Here is a 23,502-nt window from a genome sequence, read left to right as displayed (position 1 = left end):
CAAAAGTTTAAAAATGTTTGCTCTTGTAGAACACGAGTTGTTGGTCTACTGCTCTCTCAAATAGTTTTCTGTTAATTGTGTGTTACACAAACACAGTGTTGGGCTGAAACTAAGCATTTGAAACACAGACATCAGAAAACACTCTCTACTTTGGCATGCCAAAGGCAGAAATTGTCTTCTACTTGCATGTGCATATAAAGGCATTTTTAAAACACAAGGTAAAACATTTACACGAGGAGATATTTAACATCATAAAACAGGCTTTAAACACAACAACAAACACAAAATAAAACCGTTATGTTAAAGGAGGATACCTATAACACAAACGGTCCAACTGATTCAGTGTCATGCAAAGTAACATTTGTTTTTTTTCTGAAAGGACTCTAAAGATATTAAAGATAGGGGATTAATGGTGGTCCTGATTATACTTTTTTTTTAACACCTGTATCTGTAGTGATCCTTACTGTAATGATGTCATACACATCTCCTAACAACATTATACATTCAATGATTACATTGAAACCATTACAGCCCATTTCACAGCTGCAAGCTACTGGAGCAACTCCAAAAGTCATTTAAGATTAAGATTACTTTATTGATCCCTGCAAGGGGAAATTTCAGTTTTTACACTCTGTTTATCATGCAACACACACATAGGCTGAAATCCACACACATGCACAAACAGGATCCTATGGACATGCACTAATGGAGAGATGTCAGAGTGACGGAGCGGCCCACAGCGGGCGCTCCTGAGCTGATGGTGGGGAGGTTTTTTTTTGGTGCCTTGATCAAGGGCACCTCGGCAGTGCTCAGGAAGTGATCTGGCACCTCTCCAGCTACCAGACCAACTTCCATATTTGGTCCGCACCGGGACTTGAAACGGCGACCTTCCGGTTCCCAACCCAAGTCCCTACAGACTGAGCTACTGCCGCTCATACAGCATCAAACAGGGCAAAGGTTTTAAAATGCTGAAATTCAAGTGGAAGAAATAAGTAAAGCTAAACTATGCCAAGTTATATCGGTGTCAGACTATACCTGTGTAATTTGGAGGACACAGGCAGGTGTAGTTCCCCACGCCGTCTACACATGTAGCGCCGTTCTCACATCCATGATCCTCACAGTCGTCCACGTTCACCTCGCAGAAGGTTCCATGGAAACCAAAGGCGCATGCACAACTGAGCAAATGAAAACAAGGACCAAAATAAAAAAAATGTAAATAACCGCTTCAAATGACATGAAATACTACATACAAAGATAAACGTGTTCATGCTATTCCTATTCTACAGAAAGCATATTAGCTTTAATTTAACTAACTCCATGATCAGCTAAATCTCTGCTTAAATCTGGTGACGGTAAAAACTGTGTTTGACTCTTTTAGCCTTGAGCCAGAAATTCACTTCAAGGCTCGTAGCAGTGCAGAATGAAGAAGCAACAATCATAAATAGTTTTTTTTTGAGTAACCATGATATGTCTTAGATGATGTAAATCAGATGGAGCCTTTGTGTTTGTCTGTTTCTTTTGGGTTTTTTGTTCATTTATGTCAATTGTCTTTATTATTTGTAGTTATTGTAGAAATGTTGTGGAATGTTTGTGTAGTGTGAAAATAATAATATATATCTGTAAAATGTATTGTCACAATATAAACTGCGGACCCCAGGAAGAATAGCTCGCTATGCTGAAGCTAATGGGGATCCAAACAAACAAACAAACAAAGTTACCTTAACAGAGGGCCTCATAAAAAAACTTCTGCTTAGGGCCGACTTTGGGGCAGCCCTGGTACTCATGACATGCTGGCTCACATCAGTGGCAATATGACGATGATCTACAGGTATTTGTCTCTATTAACAGATCTCTGCCTACAAGTGCAGCTGACAATCCATTATATATAAAAAAAAAAAAACATTTAAACTTGAACAAACTATTCACTTAACACTGTGTTGCAAAAACCAATCAGTGTTTAGATTTCCTCCCCATGTGTGGAGGCTGTAGTCCTCCAGGCGGGCAGCCCAGGTTCGAATCTAGCCTGTGGCTCCTGTCCCTCATGTCATTCCCCACTCTCTCTCTCTCCCTGATTTCCAACTCTATCCACTGTCCTAGCTCTCCATTAAAGGCCCAAAAAATAAATCTTAAAAAAAAAAAGATTTCCTCACGTCCTGGAAACCATCCGAAATGATTAATCCAACCTCCATCAACAAACATTTGAAAGTTGTTTTCTTCTCCTCTTGAGGACAGACTTCATGAAGCATCATGTTTACCTTTCTATCAATCTGAATATTGATGCTATTACACACTCTTTGTTATTTGTTATTCTATACTCTTTATCTTAATATCGAATATGATCACAAATGTTCTCATATAGGGCTGGCCTAATGTCTAGTGTTGTTTCTTTTAGTTTCTGTAATTATTCCATCCCAATAATCCCATTTTTCTTTGTATTTATTACCTGAAGCCTCTGGTCTGTTCGTCACTGAGGCAGAGTCCTCCGTTTGTGCAGGGATTACTGACACAGGCATCAACCGGGGTCTCACAGTGTTTACCCTGAAATATGATGCACACACACAAACACACAGACACACACACATGAGCATATTTTGGAGGATTCAACATTAGATCAGGTCAAATGCACTGAGTAATTTGATGGGATTATCAGAGACAGATGTGCGCAAATAATAATAACTGATGACTCGCAAACACACGTGAAAAACTGGATCAGTGATTTCAAACGTCCAGCTCTGGGTTAATAAATGGATTGTTGAGCATCTGCAGGGAGATGTTTTTTTGATTACATTTAAAAAGGTGCAGGCAAAAACAGATTAAGTCTATCACGCAAGCTCTCTGCAGCTGACAGAAAAACACACAAACACAACCACACACACAGACACAAGTTCACAGTTGCATACCGTGAAGCCGGACTTGCAGGTGCAGGTGTATTGTTGTGTGAGGTGGACTTGACAGACGCCCTGGTTCAGGCAGGGGGAGGAGACACATGGGCTGCATTTGGTTTGAACAGAGGGATCTACAAGACCTGAAAACAAAACACACAAAGGCCATTAAGAGGTTTAATCTTCATAAAGGTTACAATCAAAACAGAGTGATTACTGTCAATCACTTCAGGAAGATTACAAGCTACAAAACAATTAATAGAAAATAATTAGAGAAAGCAACAAAAAAATATGTATATTTGTCTGAGAAAGAACAAACAATGATCAATCTATTTCTAAGTTTCTTTAAAAAAAAAAAAAACAACAACATGTAACTAATTTTGTGTACAAGGGGCAAAATATCAGAAAAAATTTGTCAGTTCCTTGACGAATAGTCTAAAACATGGAGCATTTTGTGAAGTTTTACTTTTGTATATGTTTCACAAATAACTTCATTGTCATAATAACTTTATTCTTAAAATCTCCATTTTTTTCCCCTTTAATATTGCCCTTATACTTCTTAGTAGAGTGCTGGTGTCATAGTTTGTTTAACGTGTTAACAGTATGTTTCATAACGGTTTCTTTATAAAGCTGAGTATATATACCGGTAATTATATACTGTATATATATTGTATATATATATATATATTTAATTATACATACACTAATATGTGATAGAAATCTGCTCATCTGTTTTGTAACTGTGTATAATTTGTAAGTCGACAGACAAACGTAGATGTAGACAGAACATGATGAACATACAGCAGCATGATATTAGACACTGACTGACATCACCTGCAGTGTGTCAAAACCATGAAATGCTGTATTGTGTTGACATGGTTTACTTGCTTCACACTTTTACTAAAACAAATAAACATAAAAAAAAGTCTTAAACATCTCCCATTCTAAATCTCAGCTTGCTCGACCAACGGTACTGTATACCACCTCTGCTCTGCCCCTGTCGTCAGCTAGCTAACACTATGAACAGCTCATTCTTGACAAGCTAAATTACAAGTACACACAAGCGCCAAGATGAATTACCAAAGACTAATCGACTCAGTGTGAAGTGCTAAGTGCATTACAGGTTTTCAACTGTTATGGCCGTCGTGTTTCTTTTTTTTCTTCAGAATAGACGCTCTGCTTCAACTCTGCCACACTCCACTCAACTATCTGCATGTGGTGTAATCAGCTTTGTGACACGTTGAGTGATGTCACAATTTCGAGACAAAAAAAAATCATAATTGAATTAATTTCAAACACCTTTAATAATACTTTTTTTTTTTTTTTTACAGGATTTTATGGCTTCATTGTTGCAGCCCTAACTGACAGTTATATTGACATATGAGGCTGCTGTGGCGCTGTGTTCACTGGTTTAGCTGAACAGAGGAGAAAGAGAGCGAAAATGTAACAAAGACTAATACGAGAGTCATTGAACTTTCCATAACTTTGAGTGTCTGCTTCAAACAGACACAATAATCTGTTCTGCTATGGTCTGTACCAACCTGAGAGATCTTTGCTGTTTAACAAGTATGATAAATATGTGTTTAGAGGGAAAACAGTACGTTGCTACTGTGGCTCCCCCAGCTGATCCCTACAGCACTGACTCTGGCTTTTTTATGTGCTCATCGTTAGGGAAATTTGGCTTCACTTTTGTACAAGTAGAGGAGGTGGCAACATGCCATCCATTTTATATACAGTGAATTGTTCAGACTGAAAGAATAATTGGGACATGAAAGAAACACAATCCTGATCCCAAAAGGTTTCATTTGAAATGAGAGAAGTTAATTACAGCAAGTTTTCCACAGTGAATTTTTACAGCCCTAAAGTATTGTGATGCCTTAAAATTCAACAATTAGCGCCCCTGATAATCCTCAGCGGGTTTGACGAGAGTGTCACTGATGGAAAGTTCACACCATCTTCACACCATAAAAGCAGAAGGAATCAAAGCGACAGACCTTTTAATAAACACTTAGCTTTTATTACACATCCTTTTAAAATACTCACCTTTGATTCTATGTAGATTAATTAAGCTTTTCATCATCGGAAAAAGTCAGTCGTAAGCAAATCCTGATATAAGACACTGAATAAAAGATCAGTCTCTGTACTAACACACAGCTGAACCCGGCCTGTTGCAGTGAAACTGTCAGAAGTCAAATAAAAGTAGATCAGATGCTTACTAATACAGATTCATGACTGAATGATATGTCAAAATCTATCTTTAACTTAGGATAATACACGTCACTTGCCTAGTACTTTTAACTAAGTGATTACAGAATAAATACAACAAATGCATGCCACAGCGTACAATATGATTATAAAGGCACAGCATGTGATCATTAAACATTCATGAAAAATCAAGTGAAAAGCAGTGGGGTGGTGTGTACATTTCCCAGAAAAATATCAAGAATGCAAAGAAGAATGTTGTATAAGAATGTAAAAGAGGCTACAGATGTTTTCTGTCTAATCACAATGGGAATAACCAGCAGAGCTTCAGTCACTAATATAAGAAGATGCAGAGAGACATATGGAGTCGATAAACCAGCTTTGATTTGTTGCAAACTTTTTTTGAATTATGTCTGAAATCCTTGGTTGTCATTCACTAATAAATGTGTAGAAATGTTCTTACCCTGCACATAAAATAAGTGCATTCGCAAAATCACAGTTGGATTCATGACACGTGCACACCACCCAATTATTTTGCACCTCCTTTTGTATGCAAGAGGATCAGAATTGTTCCAAATTGAACTGCAATCAGCATACTACCACGCCCCCATCTCTCAATAAAAGGACATCCGATTGGTGTGTCAAGGCGAAAGCGGCGAGGTGAAGACAAGTAGAAGTTGCAATCATTTATGTACCCTGCATGTCCTTAAAAAGGCTCCAATTAATCATCTGGTTTTGGCAACAGATGCTCGAGATAATGGCACTATTGTTGGGAGTTGTCGACGATAAAATGAATGTCAAACCTGTGACATCGTCATATTCCTGATTGTAAACCAAGTCTTTCATTTACGATTAAAAATTGTAAGTAAAATGAGGATGAAAAGTCGTCAAGTCCATGGTTATTTGGATAATGCATTCGTAAATTCACGGTTGTTATTAGTTCTCTCAAGGCTTTTCACCCCCCTACTGAATGCAGTTTTAATATGAAGCGTATTAGAGTGTGTTTACATGTTATGAGAAAGCTGGTCCTTCATAATTTGTGCGTACACATGGTCTGAGGAATTTCTCACTTTGTTCACAGAGTAAGAACAAATTCAAGTCAAAAAAATATATTGAGGAATCAAAGATTTGAGTGTCAAACGTTCGTAAACGTTAGAACACAGATTTGTGCGCACTAGTTTTCAGCAACAACACATTCAGCAATATCTGTTTATTTGTTTAGTATGTGACAGATATCTATTATCTGACCACCACAGAGGTTGTTGCCATTGTGTTGCTCTGAATCATCTTATGGTTATATGGTACAACCATCCTTTCAATCAGATAATGAAAAGATTGAAATCAGCATGTGCCTGTTTACTCTGAGTGAGCAGTTTTTATTGAGTACTTTTAATCAGTTTGGTCTTAAAAATGAAAGCAGTTGAAGTTTTGGGCTCCATGTTAATGTAGCCTGTAATATACTTTGGACTGATTTGTTTTGGACCTTTTCATATATATTTTGCCAGATATCTTGCTTCTTTTGATGCTCTTAATTTTTTTTATGTTCTGATTTTAAAATCTCTTAAGCACTTTTAATTGCTCTCTGTATGAATAGAGAATAAAAAAAATATTCTAATACATATATATATATATATATATAAAGATAGATATAAAATAAAACTCTCAAGTCTGTATCCTAAAAAAGAAGTTGGTAGTAATCCGTCTCTAGTACTTGTGAACAGCAAAATTCTACAACACACTGATTAAGATGATCACTCAATTATGTAGTTGCAAAGTTGCTTTCGACAGTAAACTTAAATGACTAGATTTCATCAACTGACTTCACAAAAAAAAGGCCTTTTTAATCTATACATACAATCAGTGGTCAAGCAATCCAAACAGTTGTCAAAAAATATACAAACCAAACACCAAAACACAAGAGAAGAATGACTGACAGGAAACCTGGATTAACCTCATGATGATGGCTGGTTTGTCGCTTCACATGCACATGCTGTAATCATACATTGTACATTTTTATTAAGATAAATATAACAACATAAACTCGTATTTTAAATTATATTATATCATAATCTTAATTTATAATTACATTATAAATAAGAAGCGAGCTGTAAATATGGTTAAGTATTAATGGAGACGGGGTGGGATTTAATGAGTTTTTACTCCCTCCTACTCCTTTTTGGAAATGTCATTAAATTGCTAAGTGTCCGACTTTTTCTTTTTTTTTGCATTGTACTTTCCACTGTAAATTTCCTGCCTTCCTGCCTGTTTTCTTAGGTTCACCTTTGTCTTTTGTTAAATGTTTGGAATTTAAGAAATCCTATCAAATCTATTTCTTCCAGAAATAGACTTGACTTGTATCCAAAAAAAAACAAAACATCAGGTCAGCTTGGCACTCTGCACTGTTCATTGTGATTGCACTCTTCAAATAAACGCTTGAGCTTCTAAAAGCAGTTCAAAGAACCATATTACACTACTATATGCTTTCAGAAGAGATAGAAAAAGACCTCATTTATAAAAATGTCTTGCAGATTTTGACTTATAAAGACAGCTCGTGCTGCAGCAGGTGTGTAAAACCCTCTTCAGCTGAAGGTCTCACAGGTCTCACGCTTCTTTCATCAAAAATCGATTGTGAAGTGATGGGAAAACAATGTTTGTTCACTCAGGTCACTTTACAAATTCAATTCAAGAATAAGCCAACTTACTTTGAAAAATGATCAAAGGAAAATACATTTCCTCCTCAGTTCAAGGAATACAATCGTCAAGTTTTTATGTCGTGTGCATTCATTGGGTAAGCACTCGTGTTTTTGTGTAAGGGCGACTTCTCAGCAGCTTACCCACACACTGGAACTTGTCAGCTGGAGTGGTGAGCAGCAGTTTTCCCTCCATGCCTTGGGGTCCGGCACAGCGGGCGATACCAGGCTCCTTGTAACCACTCTTCACCCAGTCTGAGAGCCAGAGCATTCGACAGTCACAGTACAGAGGGTTGGCTCCAATCGCTCTGAGAGAAACCAAAAAATGAACAGAGTGAGAGTTGGATAACTGATAAAGAGAAAGGGGAAAAAAAGGAAGAACGAATGGGAGACTTTAAAGACAGTAATTATTAAAGCTAGGAAGAAGAATAAAGAGGTTCAACGAAATGAAAGAAAGTTTAATGAAGGAAGAATACAGAATGAGGGGACGAGAAGGAATGATAAATCAATAAAAACTTCATGGGAGGAGAGTACCTACAGCAATGTCTTTTTTCATCACTTCTCTTAAATGTTTTGTGTCTGTTTTTCAAACGAGTAAAGTCATTTGAAGCATTTAAGACGTTTCAAGAAGTCGCTCATCTTGAAATTTCACAACATTTCTCACAAACTGCCCGTCGTTGATCTTTCACAGAGAAGGTGTAAGACTCTCACACAGCCGACATTTTCTTTCACGTTTGACCACGAAAACATATCACAGCTTGTCTGACATTTGACTTCTTCTGCCCAATGAAGAACCTCTTCTCTGAATATAAGGTGCACTAGTTTGCCAGCATTAAATTGATGCAACACAACAGAAAAACATCAGCTACACTGACATCGGTGCATGCCACATTATTTTCTCATGGTCTTTTGCTGATGTCAGTCAACAGTGATGATACAGAGGCTAATAACAATGTTCAATGGATACACTGGTGCAACCCCAGAGGAAATAAAAGTAAACTTAGTGAACAAAGTGGGAAAAGTTGAGAAGTGAAATTTAAAGTAAATATAGTCAAAGGAAAGAGTTAAAAAAAAGATGAGGTTTTGGTTGAGAGATAAGGAAAAAGATGGACTTAGAGACAGAACAAATACGCACAGATAGACAAAATCTGAAAGACAGATGGAAAAAAGACAAAGGAGGAAACCCAGAAAAAGGGGGAGCTGAGGGACAGACACAAAGAAGAAAGGACAGAGATTAAAGGAAAAAGACGGAAAAGCGCCAGAAAGACAGACAGACAGAAAAACAAGAAATAGAGATAAGGTAAGATAGTCAATAAAGAAAGAAAGAATAGACATTTTAGAGATCAGGAGAAAGGAAAAAAGAGCGAGGAACCCCCCCCTCCAGAAAAAAACAATGAAACACAGCCACATGGTGGAGCTCTCAGCTCTTCTCATATTTAAACAGAAACACACACACGCGCACGCGCACACACGCGCACACACACACACACACACACACACACACACACACACACACACACACACACACACACACACACACACACACACACACACACAACACACACACACACACACACACACACACACACACACACACACACACACACACACACACACACACGGAGGGGCCAATAATGTGCATTTAGATCAGGTCCATTGATTCACTTGATAAGATTATCAGAGAGCAGCGTGGGATCAAATATCTCTCATCATGATAAACACACACAAACACACGCACACGCACACGCACACACACACACACACACACACACACACACACACACACACACACAAAGAAGAAGAAGAAGGCCAGGGTATCTGGCGCTCATGTGAAGGAATGTTCAATTCTCTTCAGTCGATTAAACTCCATCAGGATAAAGTGATGAGGAGGAAAACACGCTCTGTCTCTTACTGAGACAAACACCCACAACATCACACCACAATATCCAATCTAACTCTAATGTTCAGGATTAGGAAGTCAACCAAGGCTCCTTTTTAGGGACAATTACTGCCTTTTAAAATCCTTTTCTTTTACTTTCTATGCCTTTGTTAGACAAACTGGGCAGTGGAAAGAATAAGAAATCTGGTAGAGAGAGCGTGAAACGACATACAGCAAAGGAGCCAATGCTTGGACTCAAACCCGGGCCGTTGCCATGAGGACTCCTCTGTACATGGGCTGTGAAAAACTTACCACTAGGCCACTGGTGCCCCTTTTCTTTAAAACATTTTGAACTGCTTTTGACAACATCTTGCACACACAGGACTATTTCTGAGATGTGGGAAGAAGTCAATCCACCCAGACAAAGAAAATAAACAGCAGCATGATCACAGAGGTTTTTTTCTTCTACGAAGTAAAACATTGAGGCCAGTGCGACAAACTTCAGCAGCCACTGTGAACATCCAACACGTTTGGTAGACAGACTCTTGATTAAAGTTTGACTGTGTATCATTCCTATGAAAGCTTTGTGGAATAAATTATTTTTTTAAATGAGGAATTATGAGAAATACTTCAGTTGAGCCGCTAAACAAACATCTGACTTAAAAATGGTGATTTTACCTCACAGACCCTAAAGTTTGGTTTGTATTTTTTATGTGTTACAAGGAGATTATTTGGATCCAACACAATCCAACAGCAAACCACTAGTAAGTCTATCAGGGCAGGGGAAGGCTTGTTTGCCACATTAGATTACATTGCAACTTGTTTTGTACCTACAATTCTACAATTCATTTATCAGACGCTTTTATCCAAAGCAACAAACATCAGAGAGAAAGTACAACACAAAGCGAGAATCTAGAAAAGTGAAAACAATGTCAGGAGGTGCAAACGAAAAGCACAACAACAACAGATATTCTTTAGAGTTCTAATCAGCATCAATGTACCTGACGAATAATCTACTGGAGCAGTACCAAAAGTTTTTGTACCTTATATTAATTTAAGGTAAACCCAAAATATGTAACAAGACATACTGAGTTCAAAAACACCAAAATGTTCCTTTGAATTTTATCCTTTAACTTTGAAATGTTGTGCTACAGCTCCAGCTTCCACTTTCATAAAAACAAAAGCGACAGAGAGGAGCGTCATAAGTCAGTCTCAAGGCAGGAATCATTAACATGAGATCATTTTACAGTCTGATTCATTGTCCTGGGCTGGAAGTGGACAGCAGGATCTTATTTCAGAGTTGACTTCTTGAAGTAAAAATACTTTTTTCTTTCCTCCTCATGCCCTCGATCACCTCCCTTATTCGCCTTCATCTTCATCCATCGCTCCTCTCTTCCTTCAGCAATTACAGTGGATCCTATCATTGACTCGCACAGTTCATGCTCAACTGAAGATGATTATATTGCATGTGCACGCACATGCACACACACCTCAGATCGATAGACCCATGGGGAAACGATGGATCTCTCCGACTAATTCAATCCACCAGGCAGCCACTTGAAACCACTCACTCTCTGAGAACTGGACTCTATCTGACTGGAGCCATGAAGGCAGGCATTCATCTCGCAAACACACACACACACACACACACACACACACACACACACACACACACACACACTCCCACACGCTTAAACACATGCACACAGACCTCATTCTGTCAGCAAGAACTGACCCTGCTGTCCGTAACACTCAGCCCATTCTGTCATTACGTGTATGTGTGCGTGCTCTACATGTATATTTGAGTACTTACAGGTGAGACAGGGAGGCCACGTCGCTGAAGATGCCCTGCTGCAACTCAGAGATGTCGTTGCCATGGAGAGAGCTAAAAGAGGGACACAATCGAGGGTCAGTAACAGTCCAAATGAAAACCACAAGAAACCACAAAGTCTCATTCTGCTTAACAATAGAAGAATATTAAAAGTCCAGTAACAGATGACAGCTTGTTGTTCTTAATTAAACAAGAGTGTGTGTGTGTGTGTGTGTGTGTGCGTGCGTGCGTGCGTGTGTGTGTGTGTGTGTGTGTGTGCGTGTGTGTGTGTGTGTGTGAGCTCACAGCAGCCTCAGAGAACGCAAGCCACCCAGAGCCAGAGGAGGGATACATCGTAGAGAGTTGTAGCTGAGGATCCTGGCGGAGGAGAAACAACAAAATGTCATCTCAAAGATCATAACAACACAATGATCTCCTCCATCTATGTGTTACAGTTTTTCGCTATGCAATTGAAGACAATATATCCATGAACTATCGATATAATTTCACACTTAGGAAAAAAAAGTCTGATTGTTTTGTATTTCTGGGAACCGGTGACAATTGTCCTTGGTGGCAAATTTGAGCCTGTTCATCAATTTTTACACCATGCTGTCTGTGCAGAGGAGCTCAGAAGGCAAATTTTGAATGGGAGTTGTCATTTTTTTTATTGGGTGGGAGAGATGAAGAGAGAGAGGAAACATTGAGCGGAGATAGTGGGGGATGACATAAAGCAAAAGGCAGAGGTCGGATTTACAACCCGCAATGACTGCAAATAGGACTATAGCCTGTGGACATGGGTTAATACGACATAACCATTAGGCTATCTGACAACAAAACAAACAGAAATAGGCTTAACCTACTTCATGTTTAAAATGGCAGCATGGCATGCTATGGTCTGACCATTCTATTGTTTTGTTCTCTAGATCACCAGAAAATTATCTAGTTATCACAACAACAAAAACAGCTTAGTTATCTCAAATACTGACACAAATTAAACTTGCATCACACCATTTAGTTATGTGCATTCATTTGTGTGTGTGTGTGTGTGTGTGTGTGTGTGTGTGTGTGTGTGTGTGTGTGTGTGTGTGTGTGTGTGTGTACTCACAGAGTGGTGAGTTGGCTCATGTTGTAGAAGGAGTCATCAGACAGGGAGCTGATCTTATTGTTGCTCAGATCTCTGCAGAGGCAAGGGTCAATTCAGATCAATACAACCAATATACTGCAGCAGTCCCATTAGATACAAAAACACACACACACAGTTACACACACAAAATAATATCACATACTGCAGACTCTCTCCAAAGACCTCCTGTTCTCTCCATAACACATGCACACATGCGCGCGCGCACACACACACACACGCACACGCACACACACAAAGTTACACACACACGCACGCATGCACGCGCGCGCACACACATGTTGAGTTGAGTTGATCAAATAGAGAGGTCCATGTGTGATTGTATTTGAATAGATAAAGCTTCGTGAGATGAACTGATCTGAATAAATGACACAGTCAACAGCTCCCCCTGCTGGACATCTTCATAAATACATGGGGCGTGCTTTGCACATGAAGCCCTTTTACATCCAGTATACAATAACATGCCAAAGTGTGATAAACAGTGTGGAGAAAAATCAATAAGAAAATAAACAATTAAAACATAATAACAAGGGTGATTTTTCACCTGCCATCAGTGTAAAATAAGTGTTGATACTTAATGTTGTCAGTGTAAATGTTACTTTGTAACCTTCTCTGGACATTTCAGATCTTTCCCTGCAAAATTGTGTGCATGATATGAAGTTATTAGTTTGTATTCACACTTTCTCGCTGCTGCAACCCAACTGCACCATAAAAGCTTCACTTTAAATGTAGAGTGAAAGAGTAGACACTAAACAATTACAATCTGTCAGGTGTGCCTGCTCTGTAAACATATAAAAAGAGACTCATACACTGAGCGTAGATGTGTTCAGGGAGTCAGCAGAGCAGAAAAAGTGTAATCACAGTAAGTGTCAGAGGTTTTGATAGTGCGTGTGTGCAGATGTGTCAGGGGGTTGGTGGAGTGTGAGGATCAGTGGAAATGTTCACTTGAGTGCCTCTTACACCAGCTGCAGGTATTTGAATGTGGCTAACTCCTTAGGAACGCTGGTGAACTGGTTTCCATCCAGGTACCTGAGAGGAAAAGAGAAAGACATATGTTGCGCATTTCTGATGAATATTAATTTACATCTGAGGTAGTTTCTGAATATCTGAGCATTGATCCACATTTCATTGAGTTTCCATCAAATCCAGAACCTCTTGATGAACGTGGTATTTATAAGAATACATCAATGGGGTCACTGCAGGAAAAAATTATCACAGCAGAGATTTGTTTTTTTATTCATATCTAATTTTAATGTGTCTGTAGAGTGTGGTAGATGGATTTAAAATGTGCTCACTTTTTCAACTCTCTCATCAAAATTTCAGCTTTGTTTTTTTAATGTTTTGAAGGAATTTCTTTGTCATGTTTCCAGTTTCTGTTACCCTTTCTAAAGTTACATATGAATTGTACACCATTGATTCTACATTTTGTTAACTGGTCATCATTTGTAGGGATGACATAGATTAAATGTTGTTGTTGTTATTCTAATTTTTTGTAATGTGGATTTTGTTGCACTTGTATTTGGGTGTTGGTTTAACATCATAACTATAACTATAACACTGCACTGAATGAAACTAATGCAAATTAAGGACATGTTCTCAAACCACATTTTGTAAAAGCTTACCATGTTTAGGGCCTTGCTCGTGGGCTACTTTAAATTACCAGAAGTATTATATTTAAGTAAGTATCTTAAGCGCTTTATAAGCTCAAGTCCATTTACCATTTGAGACCAGTTGATCTGAGTTGAAGATGATGTAAAAAAACAGTTAAAGTTAAAACGTTTCTGTGTTTGTGTTTTCAGACTCACAGTTCAGTGACGTTGCGGGGGAGTCCTCTGGGCAGAGCCTGCAGGTGTTTGTTGCTGCAGCGGACGACAGTGTCCATACAGGCACACTGAGTGGGACACTGTGGACCTGGACCACAGCTGCTGTCCTCCAGAACAGAGCCTGAACAGACACACAGGAGGGTCAGTACTCAATGTTTTTACACTGCACTGTTAGTAACAGGTTAAGTCGAGAGGGATGTTTTTCATGATTTGGTTTTACAAAATCACTGTAAGATTTCACATTGTAGCAAATGAATCTGTTCTTTGAGACCAGATAAAGGCACCTCTATAGATACCAGGCCAATTTCTGGACTTGATCCGTGCCGGGACTTGAACCAGCAACTCTCTGATTCCCAACCCAAGTCCCTACAGACTGAGCTACTGCCGCCCAAATTATGTTTATAATTGATTGTGTGTATCGTACCGTCCTCGCAGCGGAAGTCAGGTACGGCCACATCCTGCAGCGGGATCTCTCGGAGGAAGGCGGGGCCCTGACAGCGAGGATTTCCTGTCACGATTCGTCGGCTACGGAGCCACGCCCCGAACCAGGACAGGCGGCAGTCACAGTTAAAAGGATTGGCCAGAAGATTCCTGATGGAGCAGAGGAGACTAAGAGTGGAAGGCAAAGAGGATATGAATCTGTGTGTGTGTGTATTTGTGTGTATGACTAACAGTGTGGACAGGTTGGGCAGTGTGTCGAAGGCTCCGGGCATGATGGTGCTCAGCTGGTTGTCATAAAGGGAGAGCAGCCGGACGTTGGCCAGTCCTGTGAAGCTGCCGTTATGGACACAGCTGATCTTGTTGTTCCTCAGCATCCTTTACACACACACACACACACACACACACACACACACACACACACACACACACACACACACACACACACACACACACACACACACAAACATACAAAGGGACACCAACACAGATATATTCATAATTGAGGCCTCAATTGTGTCATTAGAATGATTTAACTTCTTAGAACCATAGACTGTGTGTCAGACATGGATGTAGGAACGGCTCTGTCCGAAACAACATACTAACGTACTGCCTACTAAATACTCAAATAATATATACAGCATACTAACCTGTTACTATTCTGTTAGCAACAGGCTAAGCTATGGGTCACGTTACTTCAGATAAGGGATAACAGGGGCGTAATAGCACGCCTCCAAATGGCGAAAAGGACATATGTGATCTGTTCAATTACAACTTCTTAGCTCTTTAAAAGGCCACATACCTAACTGAGCTACATGTCTCTGCAGTGATTCATGTAAATCAGGAGCATACTAAAGTGAACTCACAGCATGCGTAGTCCCTCCATGCCTCTGAACATGCTGCCTCTCACAGACTCCAGGTGATTGGCTGTCAGGTGAAGCTCCATCACCGAGGACGCACCTTCAAACGCCCCATCCTCGATCTCCGAGATCTTATTGTTGCTCAAGTTGCTGGAAGCAAGGAAAAGAATATGAGGTAAAAAAGACACATTTTATACAGTGGTTTTCACAAAGCTACTTTCTTTGAGATTCAGGACTAAGCACTGAACACACCTTAATAAGAAGATAAGCAAAAACAAAAGTTTACTGTGTTAACATAAACTAAAAGGATGAATTAAGTTCATTACAATTCCTGACACTGTTTTAGTGCATTATCAATGAAAAACTGTTAAAACATTCTTTTATACAAGTACTGTGCAATCTGAAGGCTAACCACACTAACTTCATCTGCGGTCAAAATTCAAATTTAAAGTCAAACAGCAGCCATGTTGTTTTGGTATAAAAAATGACAACTTTTACCCTTTGTGGTGTTACTAAGGTTACGCTTTGTAGTACTGTACTCAGATAGTTTGAAAATGTATAAAGTACAGAGTAGTTTGGTCTGAGCCTCTTCTCTCTTTTATGACCGTTGTAAAGGGCAGACAATAAGATCTCGAGAATATTTCTTTAAATGCCTAAATGACATTGTTGAAGTTTATCTGAGTGACCTACATTTTCTTGAGATGGGACAGACCCTTGAAGGCTCCGGTGGCCTCCAGCACGGAGAGGTCATTGTTGTTGAGACGCCTTGGATGGTCACAGGGAGTGGTCAGGATGAGGACAGAGCAAGAAAACATTGTTAGGTTGGAATGTGTGTACATGTATGTGTGTGTTTGTGCACTGAGTGTGCATCCATGCAGGACGAGTCCATGTCATCATGTGTGTGTATTTGTGTGTTGTAGATATTTAAAATAGACAATGAGGACCACCGGGATTACAGACGCCAAAACACAGTGAATAAAAACACCCTCTGAATAGCACGCTGTGGCTGTATACAGAGGAATCAGACTGACCAGCAAGGCCAGTCTCACTGAGTGATAGAAACATGTGACTCATACAGTAAATTACTTTAAAAGAAAATCACTTCATCATAAGAAAAAATAATAATAATTTGATCATCTATCAATTATTTAAATCTTTTGTCAATTAGAAATGACAACTACTTTTTGTTTAAGCTTGAAAAATATAGTTTTTTTTACAAGAGTCAAATTCATATTTTTGGAAAATTCGTTTCACCTAACAAGCAATTTAAAGAGTTCAGTTTGGACTCTATGAACCTTAGATTGTTTCTTTTAATAGTTTCTGATATTTCATAGACTAAACAGAAAATAATTATATTGAAATTGTTTATCTAATATATCTAACATATCTAATATGTTTATCATATATTATAAGAAAAATATATATGGCATATTGAAGGAAAAGCAAAAAGGACTTGTGTAGAAAATCGCAGTGATACACTTTTTTAAACCTTTAACCATTAATCTATGTTTTAGCTTTGAAAAGTTTAACCAGAAAATAGAACAAGGTAAGGTAAAAAAAAAAGGTGAGTATGGGGGTCTGGCTGGAGAATTTTTTTTTTCTAACTACATTGATAATAAACTTCCCATCTCTTTTGAACCATTTTGAGGTTTGTTTGCCACGTAAGTACGTATTTCAGAACCAGTTGTACTCACTTGAATACTGGCTGATATGTTGCTGTCTGGCTTTTATCATTAATGATCTCTCATAATAACACTGGCTTTAAAGCTTCAGTAAATCAGGTACAGACACTCAGTAGACCAAACATGTGCTGTGTGTGTGAAGGTGTTAATCTAAGTGTGGTCTCACAGCTCTTCAGTGGACGACGGCAGGTGTTCAGGGAACTTGGTGAGTCGAAGGTTGGAGCAGTCGACTACGTTTGCCTCACAGCGACATTTAGCCGGACACACTGGCTTACTGTTACACTCATAGCTCAGATGCCTGTCTTCGGTACCTGGACACACACATACATAAACACAGACATTAACACAAACACAGATTAATTACAAAAGAATGTCTCAATTCAATAAATCTGTAAATAACTGACCCGTTTACAGAGACTATTCTAGATACATTATAGAGACAAAATGAGCATGCATTTACAGGACTGTGCTTTCTAACACACAAAATATTCAGTTTTTTTCACTTATTACAAAAAAGGCAATCCTCCTTCTAAGATGTTTATATATGTAGTAAAAATGTTAATTGCAGCAACATTTCCCTTCACATGCAACAGTACACACTGTGATAAACCCGTTCCTTGCAAACTGTTGGCTAATTGATGTGTTTCTCTACCATCAACATGAAGAGAGCCCCCCAAAATCCAATCTATACGAATTACACTGCAAACGTTTCAAAAGAGAGCTTCTGAAACCTGAATAAAAATACCACATCATAACACCATGAACATGTTACATTCAGAATGAGGCCTTGCTTGGAACATCCAAATGAAAAATGATGTTGAACAACTGACACAAGAGATGATGTAAACAGATTGTATTTGATTCTATGAGCCAAAGTAGATAACAAAACATTGGTAAACGGGGGCGCTGGTACCCTGGTGGTTGGTGCGCATCCCCATGTATAGATTATATAGTAGCAGTAAAAAGCAGATGTGTTGCTCTAGTACCAACTAAGAACCTTTTGTAAATCCTGTAGAAGTGTGGAAATGCTAATATTTAAACCTGTATAAGTGTTTAGGCATAGATATTCTATATGAGAACACACAACAAACTCACCAGGGATGTGGTACTGCTCCTTGGCTGCCATGGGAAAAAAAAGAAACAAATCATTGACAGTCAAAAGGTTTAAAAGCTTCAAAGGCAACACACACAACACACACACACACACACACACACACACACACACACACACACACACACACACACACACACACACACACACACACACACACACACACACACACACACACACACACACACACACACACACACACACACACATATTCATTGACCTGGCCAAGCTCTGGCAGTGCTAAATTGTAACATTTTTAAACATGGAAGCAGGCGTGAAACAATCTGTCTCCGTGTTTGGTTGTTTAGTGGAGCGATGTGTCGCTCTGTGTGCAGCTCCCCAGGCCTGGCAGGAGACTAAAGCAGAGAGGGCCAGTTAATGTGGTGATCAGAGAGCCTGACATGGTTTCACCGGCCAGTGACTGGCTTCAAATCCTGGCCACCGGAAAGTGGGAAACAAAGGAAGCCAGAAGATCTTAGTAACTAAAATCATAACATTTGGAGGTATTAATAGCAATGCACTCTATTTCACTTTCTAACAAATATTGTAAAGTTTTGTAACTTATTTATCTCATCTTTCTTTTCCTTTTTTTTCTTGACTTTGTTTTGTAAAATAGATAGTTCTTAAGTTATTGCAATCTTGCTGCAAATTATGATAGCTTGTTAATGGCAATTTGTAATACATGTTAGCGTCAGGAATTCAGATTTGAATCCGTTTAATAACCAGCTATAAACTCCTCACAGGAGCTTTAATATCTGAAAATAAATGTCCAGACTGTGAGAGCCTGTATGTTCAAAGCTTGATTGTTACTATAAATGTAAACAAAATTACAAGTTAACAAGATCACTTAATACTCACATGAAACAAATTTAGATGTCTCAAACTGAAGTAAAAAATGTATTCTCAATAATAGCTAATACAGGTACAGATGCTGGCTAGCTGTCAGTGTGCATGCAAGCACAAAGTCAAATATCAGAGGACTCCATGAGTTAAGCAGACAGTTGCCCCCGTAATGCTGAAGAGCAGAAAAGAAAAAAAGCCTTCTGCATCAATCTGTCTCAGAAAAAAATGATGATGAGAAGGCTTATTTTGTAATTCAAATGATTTTAGGTAAGTATAAGTGATAGTGTTGCAAAACATTAGATATATCTCATATGTACATATGTTGAAAATCAAGCAGTAGATTTGTCTTAAGACGTACTCTTAAGTCAAAAACAATACTGGAAATATTTAGCATTTCAAAATTTTCCAGACATTGTTTTAAGTCTTCACATAACTTTGTACTGTGGACAGAGATGTAACTGCATGTGACGGAATATTGAAATGTATGTATTTTTAATAGATAGGCTAAAAGGGCATGTATATGACAGGAGTACTAAAACGTCCTTTCCCTCCAACCTTTGTTTATATATATATATATATATATATATATTAAGTTTTGCAGTTCAACATCATACATATTCAACTGCAGCTGACAGCTTCTTTCTCTTTTACACACACACACACACACACACACACACACACACACACACACACACACACACACACACACACACACACACACACACACACACACACACACACACACACACACACACACACACACACACACACACACACTGACCGGAGCAGCGGAACTTGCTGCTCTTGATCTGTGCAATGCGTTTGTTGGCGAGGCGGCGCGGGCTGGCGCAGCGAGCCCCGCTGGTCTCGATGGGGTTTGAACGCAGGAAGTCGGCCAGCCACTTCACATTACAGTCACACACGAATGGGTTCTGGGCCAGGTGGCTGATGGGAAATCACAGGGGGCAGCACATCAGTCAGATCAGAGTGGATGGAGTGGAACAGAGCAGAAGAGAACTTAAAATAGCATCATGTGTGTTTTCTTACAGCGTCTGGATGCTGTGCAGAGAGCTGAAGGTGCCTTTTGCCAAACTCTGGATCTTGTTGTCATAAAGCGACAGCAGAGCCAAGTTCTCCAGATCCTTAAACACCGAGGCCCTGATGCAGTGGATCTTATTGGCATTGAGCAACCTGATACACACAAGAGAATATCATGAAGTCTAGTCAAATTCATTTCAACAAAATGTTCAAAGCAGCTTGAGGTAACCAAAGTGCTTTAGACATAAGAAAGGTTTTCACTAACAGACAATCCAAATAATGCTAACGTCAGACAAAGATCTGATTAAAAAGTGCTTAAAGTCAGAAGTAAGCATAACAAACTTGATGACCTCTCACAAGAGTAGTTTTATATCAAAATTAATCAAACATCTGTAAATAAAGAAGAGAGTTTGCCGCATGCTCAGGCATGTTTAGATATTAATAATATTTGTTACTGTCACATAACTCCTGAACAGGTGAATCACAACCTGGATGTCTGCTGGGGTCATTATTACTATTATACAGACAATTCAGAAACATATCATCTAGAAAAGGTTGTTATGAGTGAAAGTATGAAGGGGACGAGAAACAAAAGCAAGGAAGGATAAGATGTGAATAAGGAAAGAAGGAAGAGAGTGTGAAAGTAAGAAAAGAAAAGGATATCACTGAAAATATGACAAAAGGAAGGAAGGAAAAATAATAGATCAGAAAAGACAAATAAATGAAAAAAAAAAAAATATATATATATATATAAAAAAGTGGGACGTAAGAATAAGAAATGGAAGGAAAATAGAAAAAGAAAACTTAAAGAAAGAAAATGTGAGTACTGATTGTTTAGGAAAACAAAAGAGAGAATAGAAAAAATATGATGTGAGAAATAAACAGAAAAACATTGAAAGAAAATGATGAAAAATACAAGAAAATAAACTCAAAATAAAGCATTAAATAAGGTAAGCATTGCAACCATGTTTAGGTACATGAGAAGAAGTGGCAGAAACAAATGATCATTGACACTTTTTATGAATCTTTTACAGCTTTCTGACACCGGTTAATTATTTGTGTAAAAAAAAAAAAAGAAAAGGTGATAATGTCAATTCAGATAAATATCTGCATGTTGTGTTTTGAACTTACAGTAACTCCAGAGAGGCCAGACCATCAAACACTCCACTGGGCAGCTCAGTGATCTTATTCCCGTACAGAACCCTGCAAACAAACATTGGAATGGTTACTATTTGTTTATCTACATGTAACACTCTTATTACAAACACAACAATAAAAGAAGCAGACAAAATCTATCGGCTTAAGATCCAGTTCTAAAATCTGGAGGTTGGCTTTGCCATCTTGTGTTTTGAGGAAAAGAGGAGCAGCTTTAGTAGCGACTGACATATGACGAGCTAACTTCAATATTAGCTTGGTTGGCAATGCTTTAAGCTATAATTGACTGACCGAAATAAAATTGGACTCTTAGTTCATGAGGTGTTCAAGAGCACACCTACAGCATACAAAACGTTATGTCTTATTTTTCACATAATGGGACTAAAATTAACAAAGTGGAAGACTTGGAACAAGAGATTATGTTTATGCATTTTAACTGAAGGAATGAATCATGTGCTAAGCAGTAGGCTCATTTTCTCATAGACCTCTACAAAATATGTGCTCCTTTGGCAATCAATGGAGTCCACCCCCTGCTGGCCATTAAATTATGGCTGTTAATACATTTTTGCATTGGCTTTACCTTTCATGAAGCTACTTCTACTTCTTTTATCATCTCCACCGTGATTATTTAAAGTCTACACACACACGCACGCACGCACGCACGCACGCACGCACGCACGCACGCACGCACGCACGCACGCACACACACACACACACACTGTGTTGTTACTCACAGGGAGTTCAGAGCTCGGAGTCCTTGAAAAGCATCAGGAGCGATCTCAGATATCTGGTTGTTGCTCAGGTCTCTGGATATCAAACATAAACACACACAAAACACAAAACCAGTAACCACACATATACAGACTTTATTCACAGCAGCCAGACATATTCTCCTCTAAATATTAAATTACTGACCGCTTCATCTTTTTTTGTGAGGACTGTTCCATTTCAGTGACAGGGTTCAAAGGTTTGCACATACTTTACTGTTGTAGTTTGCAGCAGTCTTTCTTAAAATTGTCCATCATGTGCAATTTCAACACAAAAAGGATTCTGTTTTTTTACACCTGGCTCTATTCTTCTATATTTTGGGTTTATTTTGTTGTAACATCTTCATGAAAACAAAACGGACATAGAGACTTTTGTTGTCTCTGCTCATACAGCATGAAGGTGCCTGCGTGCAGAAATCAGGGCAACTACAACAGCTTTCTGTTTTTCTGTCACTTTTACAATGATGTTATTATGACTTTTTGGACGTCTGCTTTATGACTGGTTTTATCTTTGTATTCATAATCCTTTTCTTATTTCCAATCTCAGCTCAGTTTATTGACTTTATTTGAATGTTGTAAGTGTTCTATAAAAAAGCCACTAAGAATGAAAGCCGTTTGGTTTCCTTTTCATGTAACATATTCAGGGTTCAACGTACATGAATGGTTTTATTGTTCATTTTCTAACCCCTAAATCAAGTTGAATTTAATAAAAGACATTTAGAAAGAGAAGAAACCTCACTGAGTAACATGACATTTAAATGAGCTCTACAAACGTCTTATGTGACAGACAGACTCACAGACAGCCAGAGATATTCTGCTGGTCAACTCTACATTTATACATCTCTTATTTGGCGGGCTGGGCCAAACCACGACATGTCAGATTCCAAAATCCTTGTTCTGCTGCCACATGTCCATCGCACAACTGTCACTATAAATTTTAAGAGGAAACCACAAGAACCAAGCTGCAAATGTAATCAACTTCTCATCTCAGACTGTCTCACAGTGATGAAGGAACAGGGGGCAAGATGGAAAGGAAAAGGAAAACCACAGGAGAGACAAAGATAGAAAGAGAGAATGTCTGAGGAAGGAAACGGGCAAAAGGGAAGGGAAAGAAAGATGCAGTGAGAGCGGACAAAACAAAAGCCACAAAGAAAAAGAGGAAATTAAACTGAAATAGTACA

The 23,502-nt window shown here is 38.7% G+C and overlaps 1 protein-coding gene across 1 annotated transcript in view; it reads right to left on the bottom strand.

The window, feature by feature from the left end:
• Positions 1-23,502, bottom strand: part of slit1b (slit homolog 1b (Drosophila)) — a 74,255-nt gene that overhangs the window by 14,667 nt on the left and 36,086 nt on the right. Inside the window, exons 11-29 of the mRNA XM_020639640.3 lie at positions 22,289-22,360; positions 21,531-21,602; positions 20,409-20,552; positions 20,143-20,306; positions 18,503-18,526; positions 17,574-17,718; positions 16,416-16,490; positions 15,732-15,875; positions 15,100-15,243; positions 14,852-15,018; positions 14,410-14,548; positions 13,565-13,633; positions 12,569-12,640; positions 11,770-11,841; positions 11,467-11,538; positions 7,919-8,082; positions 2,901-3,025; positions 2,444-2,538; positions 1,036-1,175 (exon numbers count right to left, since the gene is read on the bottom strand). Of these exons, the coding sequence (XP_020495296.2) occupies positions 1,036-1,175; positions 2,444-2,538; positions 2,901-3,025; positions 7,919-8,082; positions 11,467-11,538; positions 11,770-11,841; positions 12,569-12,640; positions 13,565-13,633; positions 14,410-14,548; positions 14,852-15,018; positions 15,100-15,243; positions 15,732-15,875; positions 16,416-16,490; positions 17,574-17,718; positions 18,503-18,526; positions 20,143-20,306; positions 20,409-20,552; positions 21,531-21,602; positions 22,289-22,360 (2,099 nt within the window). The remainder of the gene's footprint in view (positions 1-1,035; positions 1,176-2,443; positions 2,539-2,900; positions 3,026-7,918; positions 8,083-11,466; positions 11,539-11,769; positions 11,842-12,568; positions 12,641-13,564; positions 13,634-14,409; positions 14,549-14,851; positions 15,019-15,099; positions 15,244-15,731; positions 15,876-16,415; positions 16,491-17,573; positions 17,719-18,502; positions 18,527-20,142; positions 20,307-20,408; positions 20,553-21,530; positions 21,603-22,288; positions 22,361-23,502) is intronic.

Source organism: Labrus bergylta, chromosome 1, assembly GCF_963930695.1.
Source record: "Labrus bergylta chromosome 1, fLabBer1.1, whole genome shotgun sequence".
NCBI classification, from domain to species: Eukaryota; Metazoa; Chordata; class Actinopteri; order Labriformes; family Labridae; genus Labrus; species Labrus bergylta.
This window is presented reverse-complemented; position numbering and strand designations above follow the sequence as displayed.